We start from the raw sequence: 16,145 nt of genomic DNA, 5'->3' as shown, positions 1-16,145 counted from the left end.
TGTGCTTGTAACACAGCATAAAACATATCCCTAGTGGGAATCAGTGAAGTTCGGTGGCAGGAGGAACAAGACTTCTGGTCAGGTGAATACACTAAGCAGATTCAGAAGGATGTAGGTTGCAGTAGGTACTGGGAGATGAAGAAGCTTGCACAGGATAGAGTAGCATGGAGAGCTGCATCAAACCAGTCTCAGAACTGAAGACCACAACAACAACAACAACAATGACCATACCTGATTATACAGGACATGGCTTGGTTTCTGCTCCATACGAAATGAAATCCAATGAGATTCAAGCAAACACAGAAAAATACATAGTGTAATATTTTCATCAGGTTTATTCTTATGACAGTATAGAACGTAGCATAGTGCTTGTAGTTTAACCTGTAGATCACATGACTCGTTTCATATGTAGCCTTGCCTTTGATGGAATACGTGATTTCTGTGACTGGACTGGAGTAGGTAGTGGTGGTGGTGGTGGTGGGAGGCTGTATGGGACAGGCAGAAGGTCTCCGCCAGCTGTCAGATTCATCCACCTACAAACCTTGCCACAATGCCCCATTCCCAAAAATACAGCAGCATCTCCTTCTCTCCTTAAACCTTTACGCCCATCCCAAACCTCTCCCCGGAGTCCATCTCTCTCCTCATCCCTAACACTCCCAGCAATCCTACGTTCTACATGCTTCCTAAAATCCATAAGCCCAACCACCCACCCAGGTCATCCCATTGTGGCCAGTTACCGTGGCCCCACTGAGGGAATCTCTGCTCTTGTAGGCCAACACCTTCAGCCTATTACCTGCAACCTACCCTCCTATACAAAAGATACCAACCATTTCCTCAACCAATTCTCCACAGTTCCTGTTCCTTTACTACAAGGTGCCCTGCTCGTCACTATTAATGTCACCTTCCTTTACACTAACATCCCCAATGACCATGGCCTTATCGCTATTGAACACTACCTTTCCCAACACTCGATGGATTCCAAACCAACAACCTCCTTCCTAGTCGCCATGACCAACTACATCCACACCCACAATTATTTCTCCTTTGAAGATATTACCAACACACAACTGCGGGGTACGGCTATGGGCACCCGAATGGCAACATCCTAAGCCAATCTATTCACAGACCATCTAGCAGAATCCTTCCTGAACACCCAGAATTCCAAACCTCTCACCTAGTTCATATTCAGTGATGACATCTTTGTTATCTGGATCCAGGGTGGGGACACCTTATCCACATTCCTCCACACCTTGTCCTACTCAACCCAACAAGCCACTTTCCTCAGTGTTGACCTCCACCTCAAAGATGGCTACATCAATACCTCTGAGCGTATAAAACCTACCAACCACTGGCAATACCTCCACTTCAACAGCAGCCATCCTTTCCATACCAAGAAGTCCCTTTTGTATGGCCTAGCCACCCATAGATGTCACATCTGTAGTGATGAGCAGTCCCCCTCAAAATATACCAAAGTCTCACTGCGGCCTTCACAGATCGTAAGTACCCTCCCAACCTTGTACAGAAACAGATCTCCCATGCCTTATCTTTCCAGTCACCCACCATCTCCCAAAGTCCACAAAGAAGCATTCCCCTGATGACTCAGTACCATCCAGTACTGGAGAAACTGAATTACATTCTCCGCCGGAGTTTCAACTTCCTCTTGTCGTGCCCTGAAATGAGAAATGTCCTGCCAACTATCCTTCCCACCCCTCCCACAATGGTATCCCACAGCCCACTGAACCTACACACTATCCTTGTCCATCCCTACACAACCCCCACTTCCAACCCCTTGCCTCAAGCCTCATATGCCTGTAATAGATCTAGATGCAAGTTTTGTCCCATATACCCTCCCATCACCACCTAATCCAGTCTCATCACAAGCATCACCTATCCCGTCAAAGACAGGGCTACCTGTGAAACCAGTCACGTGATCTACAAGTTAAGCTGCAACCACTGTGCTGCATTCTATGTGGGCATGGCAAGCAAAAAAACTGTCCGTCTGCATGAATGGCCACCGAAAATCTGTGGCCAAGAAATAGCTGGACCAACCTGTTGCTGAGCACATCGCCCAGTTTGAAGTTCTTCATTTCAATGACTGCTTCACATCCTGTGCCATATGGATTCTTCCACCAACATCGATTTTTCCAACTTGCACAGGTGGGACCTCTCCCTGCAACATATTCTATGTTCCCGTAACCCTCCTGGTCTCAATCTTTGCTAGTCATTGTCCTTACCCATCTAGCCTCTTCCCTGTTCCCATTCTGGCACTACATAGCCCTCTGTTAAACCAATGCACTGTCTTTTTACTCCTCTCCTTTTCTATTATCCCCTCCCCCCTGCCCTCTGTCTAGCCTCCAGACTGCACCTAGGTGCCCTAACCTCTCTCCACCTTGTCCCTGCTCGCTCCCATGAGCAACATTTTACCATCCCCCACTCCTACCCTGTTACCCTCCCCATCCCCACCTTACTCCTTACCCCAATTGCCTTTCCTCTCCCATCATGCGCTTCTGCTGGCAGTCTGGCCTCAGCAGCCAGACAGTGGTCATGTGTTTGTGAGTTGTGTGTCCCCGAAAATATGTGTGTGTGTGTGTGTGTGTGTGTGTGTGTGTGTGTGTGTGTGTGTGTGTGTGTGAGAGAGAGAGAGAGAGAGGGGGGGGTCTATTTTCGACAAAGGCCTTGTTGGACGAAAGCTCACTTTTCAACAGTCTTTTTATTGTGCTTATCTGCAGCTCAGAATCTCTCATATATAGTTAGTAGCAACTACCCTTTTCATAATATAATAGTGTTAAACATATTTTTAGCCATTTACACAATTGAATTGTCGCATCCTTTGTCTGAGGGGGAGGGGGGGGATATGAGCTGTTAACATATCACTTTGGAGAAAGTGATGTGTTATTCTGTCTGTCTCTCTGTCTCTGTAATCGACAATGGGCAGACATGACCCTGACCAAGCATTTGTTATTTTATAAGTAAGTGTTTTGGACTTCATATCAACACCTGCTGGTTGGAGCGGTTATTACATGAAAACATTCACCCACCTCAGAGGTTTGCCATGGACCACAGAACCTTGCGGTGCATAATAATGGTCATGACGTCAATTGTCAAGGGAAACTCAGGAAGGATAAACAGAGCAGAAATGACGAAGACTAATATGTATTGTGAATTCTGTTGAAGTCATATGCTGTAATATGGAATGTATGTAATTGAGGTGAAATACATGTGCGTCAAGGAATTTATTTTGTAGTGACTGGTATTTGAGATTTTCAGCTGGCATAGACTTGGTATCCTGAGAAAGGAGTCTGCTGCGTCAAGGTACCAAAACATGGTCCGGTCAGACCGTTAGTACAGATAAGTAACTGCGACCACAAAACCTTGTACGTAGCCCACCTCTATATGATGCCTGAGCAATGGTAGTTGCATTACATTCCATCTTAACATTGTGTTTTGAATAAGTCTACTTGGCTACAGAACTGATCCCTTAGCTTTTCTTCAATGTTACAAGGATCATTTATATTCAGAAAAGTCATACAGAGCATCTGGGCCATTACAGTTATACAAGAGATTCTACTGTTTACTGATTTGCATTCTTTTAACATGTCTCTTACTGATCTGTCCACATAAAGTCCAGTTTAACCCTTTCATGAGCCGTGGGAAACGTGCTTTCCACTACAATGAACTCGCGCCTAGTCCTGTGGGATTCACAGTTCCCACCTCTGTACGGTGCTACCACCTACCACCCTAGTGAACAGTATAGGGTACTACTTCCAATCGGAAGTTCCTGCCATTTTTGCTGTACCTTCGCGCAGAGGCATTGTATAGCTGAGTGTTGCTCTGTAGAGGAGCCTTTCAGTGCTGTTTGCGTGACATTTTGTGATTTTTTCCTCAAAGCTATAGTATAAGGTAAATACTTTTGATTTATCCAAATTTATGAAGGAAAACGTAAAATTGGAATGAGGAGAATTCCAGTTTGAAACAAAAGGACCCATTTCTGCAGTAAAATGGATGGATAACCATCCAGTCACTTTCTGTCCTCAATTCATGACCCATGAGAAACAGCCACAGTGAAAAGGAAAAACAAGGATGGTACTAGTATAGAGATTTCTTGTCCTGAAGTTGTGGCAGAATACAACAAAATAATGAGTGGTGACGATAAGTTTGATCAATTACGAGAAAGGTATACTATTGGCAGACGTTCTGTAAAATGATGGCACAGAATATTTTATTTCCTGGTAGACGTTGCTGCAGTGAACAGTTTTATCCTGTGGAAAATAAGTAAAAGAGAAAGAGGACAGCATGATCAGCTCACATACAGGATCCATCTAGCCAGACAATTGATCGCTGGCTCCTCATCCCAAAAAAGGCGTGGACAAAAACCTGTCTTTCTGGCAAAAAGGGGTAAAGTACCTGAAGATTTTCGTCATGTGGCTGTAGGGGAGCATCAACCCATTTTAGGAGAAACCTACTGGATGTGCTGTGATTGTAGTACCAAAGCTGCGGAAAAGAGCACTCGCTGTGTTTGTACATATTGTCACTTACCACTTTGCATGGAACCATGTTTCAAAAAATTTCATGGCAAGTAATTGTGAACAATCATTGAAACAAGAGAAGTAAATTTATCAAATAAATATAACATGATGAAAAAGTTGTTTTTGTCTTTTAACTCCACAGAAGTGCTGTGGGAAGAATACTTCCCACCTTGTTGTGTGACCTCACTTTCACAGTTGGAGCAAATTTGATATTCTATATGACAAATATACCTATCCGTTAAGTACTATCTGCTCTCCCTTCATTAAAAAAAACTGCTCAATAATTTTGCCCACGAAAGGGTTAAAACACATACTTGTGTCTTTATACAGGATGTGAATTTTATGGTGCCTGTATCTTTACAACTAATTTCCTTGAAGAGATACTAGTTTCAAGTGGCACTTTGCTACTATGTAACTAAATTTTGGGCACCTTCTGTCTGTAAATAGCACATATCGCCTGGTAAAAAGTAAAACTGTTTTTCAAAGTGTTTGGGCAGCATGGAACTGAGGCAAAACCTGGAAACAGTGCAGTATTTACGTAGGTGGATGTGGGAAACTGCATATAAACCAAATTCAGGCTAGCTGGCACACCACTTCCTGTTGTTAACCCACAATGCAGATTCAATCTGGAACCAGCATGCCTCCCTATGTCCCAGAAGCAGGAGCTTGACACACTCAGCTATATGGGTGTGTCTTGTGAAACATTATAAACTGAAAATAGTGAAAAGGAATTAACTGGTAATGACATTTCTGACAGGTTCCTTTAGAGTGATTACTTAAATGTGAACACTTGAATTTAGTCACAGTGCTCAAGTAACTGAACCATCCAGCAATCCTTACAGAACAGCTTGCTGCTTCAATGTGCCATTACAACATCTACCTTTGCAACTTTAGTCTGCAAACCAATGTAACATGCCTGGAAGAGGGTAATTTCAGTTGTAGCTGGTATTAGGGTTTCTTCCTACTCCATTTGTGCATAAAGAGTAGAAACAATGATTGCTTCAGTGCCTCTGTGCATGCTGTAATTAGTCTTTATCTTTGCAGTCCTTAGGGGAGTGTCATATAGGCAGCTGTTGCATAGTCTTAAATCCCTCGCTTAATGCAAGTTCTTTAAATGTTGTAAGTAGGGTTACGGGGTTGTGTCTTCAAGTGTGTGTCACTTCTGATTTTTTAACATTTCGACAGTGCTCACCCATAAGTCAAATAAATCTGTAAACATGTGTTGTTCCCTTCTTTGTGAGCCTTCAATGCTCCATGTTAGTCCTAACTGATATGGATCCCACACATCTGAGCAATATCTTAGGATGGATTGCACAGGTGTTTAGTTAGCAATCACCTTTGCAGACTGGTTGCATTTTCCCAGTATCCTGAAGTCATCCACTTTCTTTAAATATGAGTGAGCCTATATGATCATTCTCCTTCCATTCCAGCCTCAACAGAGGCTCCTGCTAACTTCACAGATTTAGTATTCTTGGAATACCAGATTGGTGGAGAGATTGGCTTTTTCACAGCTGTAAGAACATTTAAGACCTATAATACAATTTACTTAAAATGAATTTCTAACATGTGTATTTACAGAAACATGCTGCGTGCAAAAGTCTCAACCTCACTGCTGAATTAAAATGTCCTCTTTGGCAAACTTTGTGCATTTTTAATACTTGTTAGATAATCACATGATGGAAGCTTGCCAACAAAATCACCTCATGGTACTTTTATCTATTTATTTATTCATTAATTAATTAATTAATTCATTCATTCACTCATCCATCCACCCATCCATTGTTTCACCAACTGGCACAACAGTACATGCCATGTCACATATATCACAGAAATAATATACACACATATATAAAACATACACAAACTAGGATACAACTGGGGAGAATAGGGCAGGTAGCTGGCATGATGCTATCAATGGAACCATCCCAATATTCAACTTGGGAAAACCGTGGAAAATGGCCACAAAGGATACCAACTCCACTTCTCCTGAATGTAAGTGCATTAACACTGCCTTAGCCGTCTTGCTCTATGTTACAGAGGACTATGCTGTCCTCAAAAGTGTTAGTAAATAAGCTAAAAAAAAATTGAAACTCACATCAGTGCTCCCATTACTTGCTTTACGTGGCATCCATGGAAGCTGTAATTTTAAGTACTGTTCAGTCTTCAAACAATTTTCTCTAAATTCATAAAAACCATCGACTTGGAACATACAGCGATGGCACATTTTCTTTGGGAGAGGGTCATACTCGTATATCTGCAACAATAAATACTGTAGGTGAGTTCTGGCTATGTACCAACATTGTAGTTGCTTTTAGGAAAACCAATTTTCTTACAACTAACATTGTTCACTAAAAAAATCATCACATTGTCTACATAATAATCCACACACTTTCAGATGTTTTGTGTCTCTAATTATCAGAACTGAACTGACATTGAAAAGTTCATGTTCTGAAATAATCTATGAGAACAGGCCACAACTCACCAAAATAGCAGTGCTGAACGGCATGAAAAAGAATTGATATACATAAAGTAAAGCAATGTCCTTGGTGGAATGCAGCACATTGAATTCTACCTACTAAAATGGACATGTCAAATGTGGTAGTTTGCTGACAGAGCCAGCCTGCTCTAGCTGTTTTTATTTATTTATTTATTTACACATCTCAAGTTCCGTAGGACCAAATAGAGTAGCAGATCTCCAAGGTCATGGAACGTGTCACTACATGAAATTACAACATAAAAGTAATAAAGATGTAAATAGAATATTTATGAACCCAAAAAAAGTCAAGCCATAAGTTTAAGTACAGCAATCAACAATATAACATAAGAATCATCTCAATTTTTCAAGGAACGCCTCAACGGAATCGGACTGACCCATGAGGAAACTTTTCAGTTTCAATTTGAAAGTCAGTGGATTACTGCTAAGATTGATGAATTCTTGTAGTAGCTTATTGAAAAATAGATGCAGCAGTATACTGCGCACCTTTCTGCACATGAGTTAAGGAAGTGTGATCCAATTGCAGATTGGATTTCTGCCTAGTATTAACTGGGTGAAAGCTGCTAATTCTTGGGAGTAAGCTGATATTGTTAACAAGAAACAACAGTAAAGAATATATACATTGAGATGGCAATGTCAGAATACCAGACCAGTGCACAGGGGTCGCCCAGAGGTTTGCGAACTTGCACCACTTATTTCCTGAACTACCCGTTTCTGAGCCAAAAATATTCTTTGAGAATGGGAAAAGTTAGCCCAAAATATAATACCATACAACATAAGTGAATGAAAATAAGCAAAGTAAATTAATTTTGGTGTCGAACGATCACTTACTTCAGATACTGTTCGAACAGTAAAAATGGAAGCATTAAGTCTGAACAAATCCTGAACATGGGCTTTCCATGACAATTTACTATCTATCTGAACACCTAGAAATTTGAACTGTTCAGTTTCACTAATCATATGCCCATTATGTGAAATTAAAATGTCGGGTTTTGTTGAATTGTGTGTTAGAAAAGCAAAAACTGAGTCATACTGTGATTTAGAGTTAGTTTATTTTGTACAAGCCATTAACTTATATCATGATCTGCACAATATGAAACAGAGCCAATGTTGCACACAACATCCTTTACTACCAAGCTAGTGTCATCAGCAAACAGAAATATTTTAGAATTACCTGTAATACTAGAGGGCATATCATTTACATAAATAAGAAACAGGAATGGCCCTAACACTGATCTCTGGGGCACCCTCCTTCCCCCCCCCCCCCCCCCCTCCCCAATCTGACTGTGCCCCAATTAGATCGCACATCACAGCCATTCTCAGCACTGTGAATGACCTTTTGCTGTCTGTTGTTAAAGTAAGAGGTGAACTAATTGTGAGCTACTCCTCATGTTCCATACTGATCCAACTTCCAGAGCAATATTTTGTGATCAACACAATCAAATGCCTTAGTTAAATTAAAAAGCCTAGCGTTCTAAACTTTTTTTTAACCCATCCAGTACCTCACAGAGAAAAAATAATATAGCACTTTCAGTTGTTAAACTGACTTCTAAAGTCGAACTGAACATCTGATAGCAAATTATGTGATATAAAATGATCAATTATCCTTACATACAGCCTTACCAGTAACTTTAGCATCACTGATGGCATACAAATAGGTCTAAAATTGTCTACATTATCCCATTATCCCTTTCTATACAGTGGCTTTACTACTGACTACTTTAATCATTCAGGAAACTGACCATTCCTAAAGGAAAAATTACAAATACGTTTAACTACAGGGCTACCAAGTGAAGCACAGTACTTTAATGTTCTGCTAGGCACTCCACCACATCCATGAGAGTCCTTAGTCTTCAGTGATGTAGTTACTGACTCAATATCCCCCTTGTCTGTATCACAGAGGAGTATTTCAGACATCAATCTAACGGTGGGCTCAACTGGAGCAGTCAGTCTGTGGAGAGCCAAAGACAGAAGACTCAATAAGAGAACAACAGAGACAGCAGTGTGCATGATATGGACAGAGCTGCAAGTTCACTTGGTCAGTAGTGGGGCAGACTGGTATGAAGTTTAGGCCTGAGCTAATGGCAACTTATATGCACACAGACATGGGTTCCTGGCATCTTGCCTCCAGTGAAGACCGTACATAACTGAATACCACCTATGGTGTGCGCACTTGAACGGCTGTGTACTAGAAGAGTGTCGTGCCGGTTGTGCTCGACAAAAAAATCAGTTGTGAATTCACCGGTGGTTTAGCTCTGATTCACCTTTATGTTATTTTAACAGTTGTAGTATTTGGTGTTTTCCTGTGTACTATTGTCTTAATGGTGGAGCCACTGCAAAGACAGGTTGTGCCTGCCTGAAATACACTGCAGTTACAGAAGGTTGTGACAAATTAGGCCCTGGGGGCATGGTCTTATATTATTGTTATGTCATTTTAACTCAGTAACTTTTTTAATATCTAGGCTGAGTGTAGTGTAAGCACTTTCCTGTGCTGTTGAAACTATTTCCTCCTAATTTAGTTTTGTTTTGCAGATTTAGCCTTAGCTTTTGGATGTTTCTGTCCTCTCCCATTATCTGTTACTTTGAGCTTGTGCCCAGCAACTTTGTTTTATTACAGTTATTTTCCAGCTTATACAGTTAGTTTAGCTTAAAGCACCATTTACTTAAATGATCAAGATTTCTCTCAACATTAACGTCAGATATACTGCTTCTTTTTGTTTGTCGGAGTCATGTGCAAGTAATATTTCTTTATTTTGTTATTTAATCCTTTAAGTGGACATAACAGATATATACATCCATGGCCTTCTCACCCTCAGTGGGTTTGTCGGATGTATCCATCCACAGCATCCTGTGCGAATGACGAGATCAGCTCAGCATGTGTTATAACGCCAATAGCTAATGATTCCTGTACTATATGGTACCTCTTGTCAGTCGAGGCAATGCATTATTGACCAATTAAAAGTTATAACAGTATTCAGCTCTTATACTGGCAAAGGCATGAACTCTGGCAGTCTTTCTTGCAGAGAAAATAACTTATCGACCCCCCCTTTCCCTCCCCCTCTACCTTACTCTTGATTTGCTGTGTGCTCTGTTTACCTCCAAAACTGGTGCACTAGACCATATGAGGTTGATAAACTAACGAGTAAGAACACCGAAGTTGATGGCCCAATGAGGTGACACACAAAGAAGTTTCCCAACTTCATGAAAAATGAACAATTGAAGAAGTGAATACATAACTGTGTACAGATTGACTGATTGATTGAGAGGGGTATGGGACCAAGTGGAGAGGTCATTAGTCCCACAGTTCCAAAGTGAGTTACAGAAGGAAGGGCATCTGCTACAAGTGGACAGATCCAGTCAAGGGACTCAAATTATAAAATAATGAACATTAAACACACCCAGTAAAAGCATAAAAGGTGAGACCAGATCTAAAAACTGGGAAAAAAGGTCATGCGGTCACAGACCGAGAAGACTGCAAAAGTAGTTCCAATCACAACCAACCTGCCCCTGCTCCAAGACTACAGGAGAACCTTATATCTTGAAATAAAAACCACTTTCATGGAGGAAACTGAGGACCAGGTCAACCATCTGTGGATCATCTGCTAAGTTGATTGCCTGCAGGCTGCTCATGGAGTCTGAACAAATTAAAACACATTGCAGGGAGGCCTGAGAAACAAAAAGGAGGGCCCTGTGAATAGCTAGAAGCTCTGCTGTGAACACACTACATGATCCCAGCAATAAATGATGCTCAAAGCCAGTAGAAGGGGTGAAAGTGTATCCCACCTTATCAATAGTCAATCAGTGTAAAAGATGGTGGCACCCTGAAACTCTGCAAGGATAGCACATACAAGACGCCAGTAAACCACAGGAGCAACAGAGACCTTAGGACCTTGGAATAGATCAGTCCTAATTCGTGGGTGAGGGGAGGGGAGGGGAGGGGAGGGGAGGGGAGGGGAGGGGGGAGGGGGGGAATGGGAGGAAAAACACAAGGTGCAGTCCAGTGAGTGGAAATGGAGATCCCAACAGAGGAAAGTGAGAAGCAGGCCAACCAGCAATCCCACCCATGGGCAGGTTTTAGGAACGAGACATCTCTCATTGGCGAAGAGCACAGGGTACACAGGATGGTCAGGGACCTGGTGAATGGCAATTGCGTAAGAAACAAGGAGTTGGCTCCGTCAAATGTGCAGAGGGGGAATCCCTGCTTCTGTGAGGAGACTATCAACAGGACTGGTGCGAAAGGCTCCAACAGCCAGATGCACTCCCCAATGATGGACAGGGTCAAGGAGTTTCAAAGTGGAAGGAGCTGCTGAGCCATAAACCTGACTGTAACAATCTAGTCTGATTAAGACCAGAGCTCGGTAAAGATGGAGAAGAGTGGAACGGTCTGCACCCCAAGATGTGTGGGCCAGGAGGCAGAGAGCATTAAGCTTCCGCAAACATGTAGTCTTTAGGTGGTGAATGTGGGGCAGCCATGTCGGCTTGTTACCAGAGAGGCCCAAGAAACGGGACTGTGCTACAACATCGAGGAGCTGGTTGCCTAAATAAAGTTCTGGATCGAGGTGTACTGTGGCTCGACGACAAAAATGCATAACCTGCATTTTGGAGGGAGAAAACTGGAAGCCACGGGCAGTGACCCACACAGAGGCTCATCAGATGGCGCATTGGAGCTGGCGCTCAGCAGACGTTACCGAGTGCGAGCTGCACCAGATGCAAAAATCGTCAACGTACAATGCCAGAGCAAACAGAGGCCCAACAGAGGTCGCAAGCCCATTGATGGCAATGAGGAAGACTGTGACACTTAGCACAGAAGCCTGTGAGATACCATTCTGCTGAATCTGTGGACGCTGCCAACTCAAACCTGGAAGAACCAGTAAGATAAAAACTTGTTGATAAAAATCGGAAGGGGACCATGGAAGCTCCAGTCATAGAGGGTAAATAAAATGTGATGGTGCCAAGCCATGTCATACACCTTACGTAGGTCAAAGAAGACCGCGACAAGGTGCTGGCGGTGAGTTAAAGCCTGTCGAATGGCTGATTCCAATCAGAGTACATGGTCAGTTGGAGATCGCCCTGCCTGGAAGCCACACTGATACGGAGACAAAAGGCCCCGAGATTCGAGTAGCCAACATAATCTGAAGTAGACCATTCTTTTGAGCAGTTTACATTGTACATTCGTAAGGCTAAATGGAGTGGGGGTGGGGGTGGTAGCTGTCGAGAAACTTTGGGTTTTTCCCGGACTTAAGGACGGGAATAGCTATACTGTCTCACCACTGTGACAGAAAAATCACCTGTGAGCCAAATGTGGTTGAAGACCCTGAGGGGCTGTTGCCTCTGGGGAACATCCACGTGTTGGATCATCTGGTTGTGGATGGAATCCGGCTCTGGGACTGTGTCTTGTGAAGAGCTAAGGTTGGTTGGTTGGTTTAAAAGAGGGGGGAAGGGATCAAACTGCTAGGTCATCGGTCCCTTGTTCCGAGCAAAACAATGCCACAAGGGTGAGAATAAAACAAGCAAGACTGAAAACACATAATGGAGAGAAAGGAAAAACCACAAGAACAATGGAAGGGCAACAAACACTTAAATAGAAAAAAGGGGAGAAGAAAACCACAGCAACGCAAGAAAAGATAGAAGAGATTAAAACAATAAAACAGATTACCATGGCTGGCTGACCATGAGAATAAAAAGGAGATGCCAGCCATCTGCATCACATTAGAGCCTCCACCCTAAAAGCACTACGATGAAGGACACAGAGGGTCAAAGGACGTGTGCTAAAATTTAGATCAAATGATAAAACACAACCTCATCAATAAAACATAAAACTAAATCAGCCAATGGGATGTTGTCAGATAAAATTAGCGGCAACGAGTCCAGTAACAAAAGATTTCCTCGCAGGGCAGTCAAAGTGGGACAGTGCACCAGAATATGGCCCACTGTCAACCGGGCGCTACATCGACACTGAGGCGGGTCATCACGGCGCAGGAGGTAGCTGTGGGTGGCCAATGCAGAGCTGGCGGAGAACCACACAGTCCCTGCGAGAGGCCCGCATGGAGAACTGCCACACATTCATAGTCTCTTTAATGACACACAGTTTGTAGTGTGTACTGAGATTATGCCATTCCGTCTCCCAAAGCCGATAAACCTGGCGATGTAAAAACAAATGCAGGTCAGTTATTGGAATGCCGATCTCCATAAGTGGTTTCCACGTAGCCTGTTTGGCCAGCCTGTCACCAAGTTCGTTGCCTTGGATTCCGACGTGTCCTGGGGTCCACACAAATACCACTGAATGACCAGACTGTTCGGGGCATAGATGGACTACCAAAGGATGACAAGGGTAGCACTGGTCGATAGCATGTAGGCTGCTCAAGGAGTCAGAACACGGAAGAAACGACTCTTCAGGGCATGAAAGGATGTGCTCAAGAGCACGAGATGTAGCCACCAGCTCTGCAGTGAAAACACTGCAGCCATCGGACAAGAAATGCTGTTCAATATGTCCTCCATGGACATATGTGAAGCCAACGTGACCATCAGCCTTCGAGCCATTGGTGTAAACCACTTCCTGGCCTTGGTACATGTCAAGAATCGAGATGAAGTGACAGCGGAGAGCCGCGGGATGAACTGAGTCCTTTGGGCCGTGTGAAAGGTCTAGGCGAAGCTGCGGCCTTGGTGTACACCATGGAGGTGTACGCGATTGGACGTTGAATATCGGTGGTAAAGGCAAGGACTCCAGTTCAGATAGAAGGGAGATGAACCACCGTGGATGGGAAAAGGAGTTGATAATTCAGATGAGCAGGAGAACTATAAACGTGTGCAACATAACTGGTGAGCAATTGTGCACGCCTGACCTGCAATGGAGGTACTCCAGCCTCCCCAAGGACGCGGGTCACTGGACTCGTCCTAAAAGCTCCCATCACTATTCAAAAGCCACAGTGGTGCACTGGGTCGAGTAAATGCAACGCTGAGGGCGCTGACGAGCCATAAAACAGAATCCCATACTCAAGGCGGGATTGAACAAGGGCTCTGTATAGCTGCAACAGCGTAGAGCGATCTGCACCCCTGTTGGTGTTGTCCAAGCAGCAGAGGGCATTGAGGTGCTGCCAGCACTTCCACTTAAGCTGATGCAGGTGAGGAAGCCAAGTCAATCGGGCATCGAAAACCAGTCCTAAAAATCGTTACGTCTCGACTACAGTGAGGGGATCGTCAGTAAGGTGAAGTTCTGGTTCCGGATGAATGGTACGACGCCAGCAGAAGTGCATAACACAGAACTTTGCAGCTAAAAACTGAAAGCCTTGGGCTAGAGCCCTGTGGATGGCTCCCTGTAGGTGCCACTCAGCAACAACAGTACTGGTGGAGCAGTACGAAATGCAGAAGTCATCTGCATAGAGAGAGGGTGAGACGGACTGCCCTCCAGCTGCTGCTAGACCATTAATGGCTACTAAAAATATATACACTCAATACAGAGCCCAGCAGGACGCCATTCTCCTGGATACGGGGGGGAACAATGGGAGGCACCAACTTTGACACGGAAAGTACGAAGTGACAGGAAATTCTGGATAAAAATCGGGAGTGGGCCTCAGATACCTCACTCGTATAATGTGCCAAGGATATAATGTCGCCAGGTGGTGTCATACACTTTTCGTAAATCAAAAAAGATGGCAACAAGATGTTGGCATCTGGAAAAGGCCGTTTGGATGGCAGACTCAAGGGACACAAGATTATCAGTGGTAGGGCGACCCACGCAGACACTGCCCTTGCACGGAGCCAGTAGGCCATGTGACTCCAGGACCCAACTCAACCTCCAAACACACCATACATTCTGCAGCTTACAAAGAACATTGGAGAGGCTGATGGGCCAATAACTATCCACATCAAGTGGTTTTTTGCTGAGCTTGAGTACTGGTATGATGGTGCTCTCCCGACAGTGTGATGGAAAGACGCCATCCCACCAGATCCGGTTGAAGATCACGAGAAATGTCGCTTGTAGTCAGATGATAGATGTTTGATAATCTGATTGTGGATCCGATCAGGCCCAGGAGCTGTGTCGGGGAAATGTGCAAGGGCAATGAGGAGCTGCCACACTGTAAATGGGGTGTTATAGGGTTCACTGTGGCATGTAGAGAACAAGAGGACTTTCCCTTCCATCCACCGTTTGAGAGTCTGAAAGGCTGGGGAGTAATTCACCGACACAGAGGCACGAGCATAGTGCTCAGCAATTGCATTTGCATCGGTAGATAACACGCCATTTAAGTTAACACCTGTTGGGGTCTGGTACCCAAAAACTCGTTTGATCTTTGGCCAGACTTGGGAAGGTAACGTATGGCACCCAATGGTCGACACGCACCTCTCCCTGCACTCCTGTTTCTGCCTTTTGATACGCTGGCGAATGTGACCACGGAGCCGTTTAAAGGCTACGAGGCGCTCCAGTGAAGGGTGCCACTTATGAGACTGTAGAGCTCGCTGACACTCCTTAATTAGCTCAGAAACTTCCAGCGACCACCAAGGGACTGTCTTTCGCCGGGGGCACCCTAAAGAACAAGGGATCACGTTTCCCGCCGCAGAAACAATCGTTGTAGTTACCTGCTCAACCACCACATCAATGTAACCATGTGGGGGAAATTCAACGGTGACAGCACAGGTGAAGGCTTCCCAGTCTGCCTTGTTTAAAGGCCATCTGGGAAGGCGTCCACAGGCCTGACGACGGGGCAGTGACAGGCAGATGGGGAAGTGGTCACTACAACACAGGTCGTCGTGCTCCCCAGTGGATAGATGAGAGAAGGCCAGGACTGCAAACCGAAAGATCAATGGCCAAATATGTGCCATGTGCCACACTGAAATGTGTGGCAGCCCCTATATTAATGAGGCAGAGGTTGAACGGAGACAGTAAAACTTCCTGGCAGATTAAAACTGTGTGCCGGACCGAGACTCGAACTCGGGACCTTTGCCTTTCGCAGGCAAGTGCTCTTCCAACTGAGCTACCCAAGCACGACTCACGCCTCCTAATCAAGTTTCATATCAGTGCACACTCCATTGCAGAGTGAAAATCTCATTCTGGAAACATCCCCCTGGCTGTGGCTAAGCCATGTCTCCGCAATATCCTTTCATTCAGGAGTGCTAGTTCTGCAAGGTTC

General features: G+C 44.2%; 1 protein-coding gene across 1 annotated transcript in view; it reads right to left on the bottom strand.

Annotated features, from left to right (window-relative positions):
- LOC124593675 overlaps window positions 1–16,145 on the bottom strand; it is a 106,655-nt gene that overhangs the window by 76,843 nt on the left and 13,667 nt on the right. The window contains exon 2 of the mRNA XM_047131968.1: window positions 6,622–6,780. Coding sequence (XP_046987924.1) covers window positions 6,622–6,780 — 159 coding nt within the window. The remainder of the gene's footprint in view (window positions 1–6,621; window positions 6,781–16,145) is intronic.

The sequence above is a fragment of the Schistocerca americana genome, chromosome 2, assembly GCF_021461395.2.
Source record: "Schistocerca americana isolate TAMUIC-IGC-003095 chromosome 2, iqSchAmer2.1, whole genome shotgun sequence".
In the NCBI taxonomy this organism is placed as follows: Eukaryota; Metazoa; Arthropoda; class Insecta; order Orthoptera; family Acrididae; genus Schistocerca; species Schistocerca americana.
This window is presented reverse-complemented; position numbering and strand designations above follow the sequence as displayed.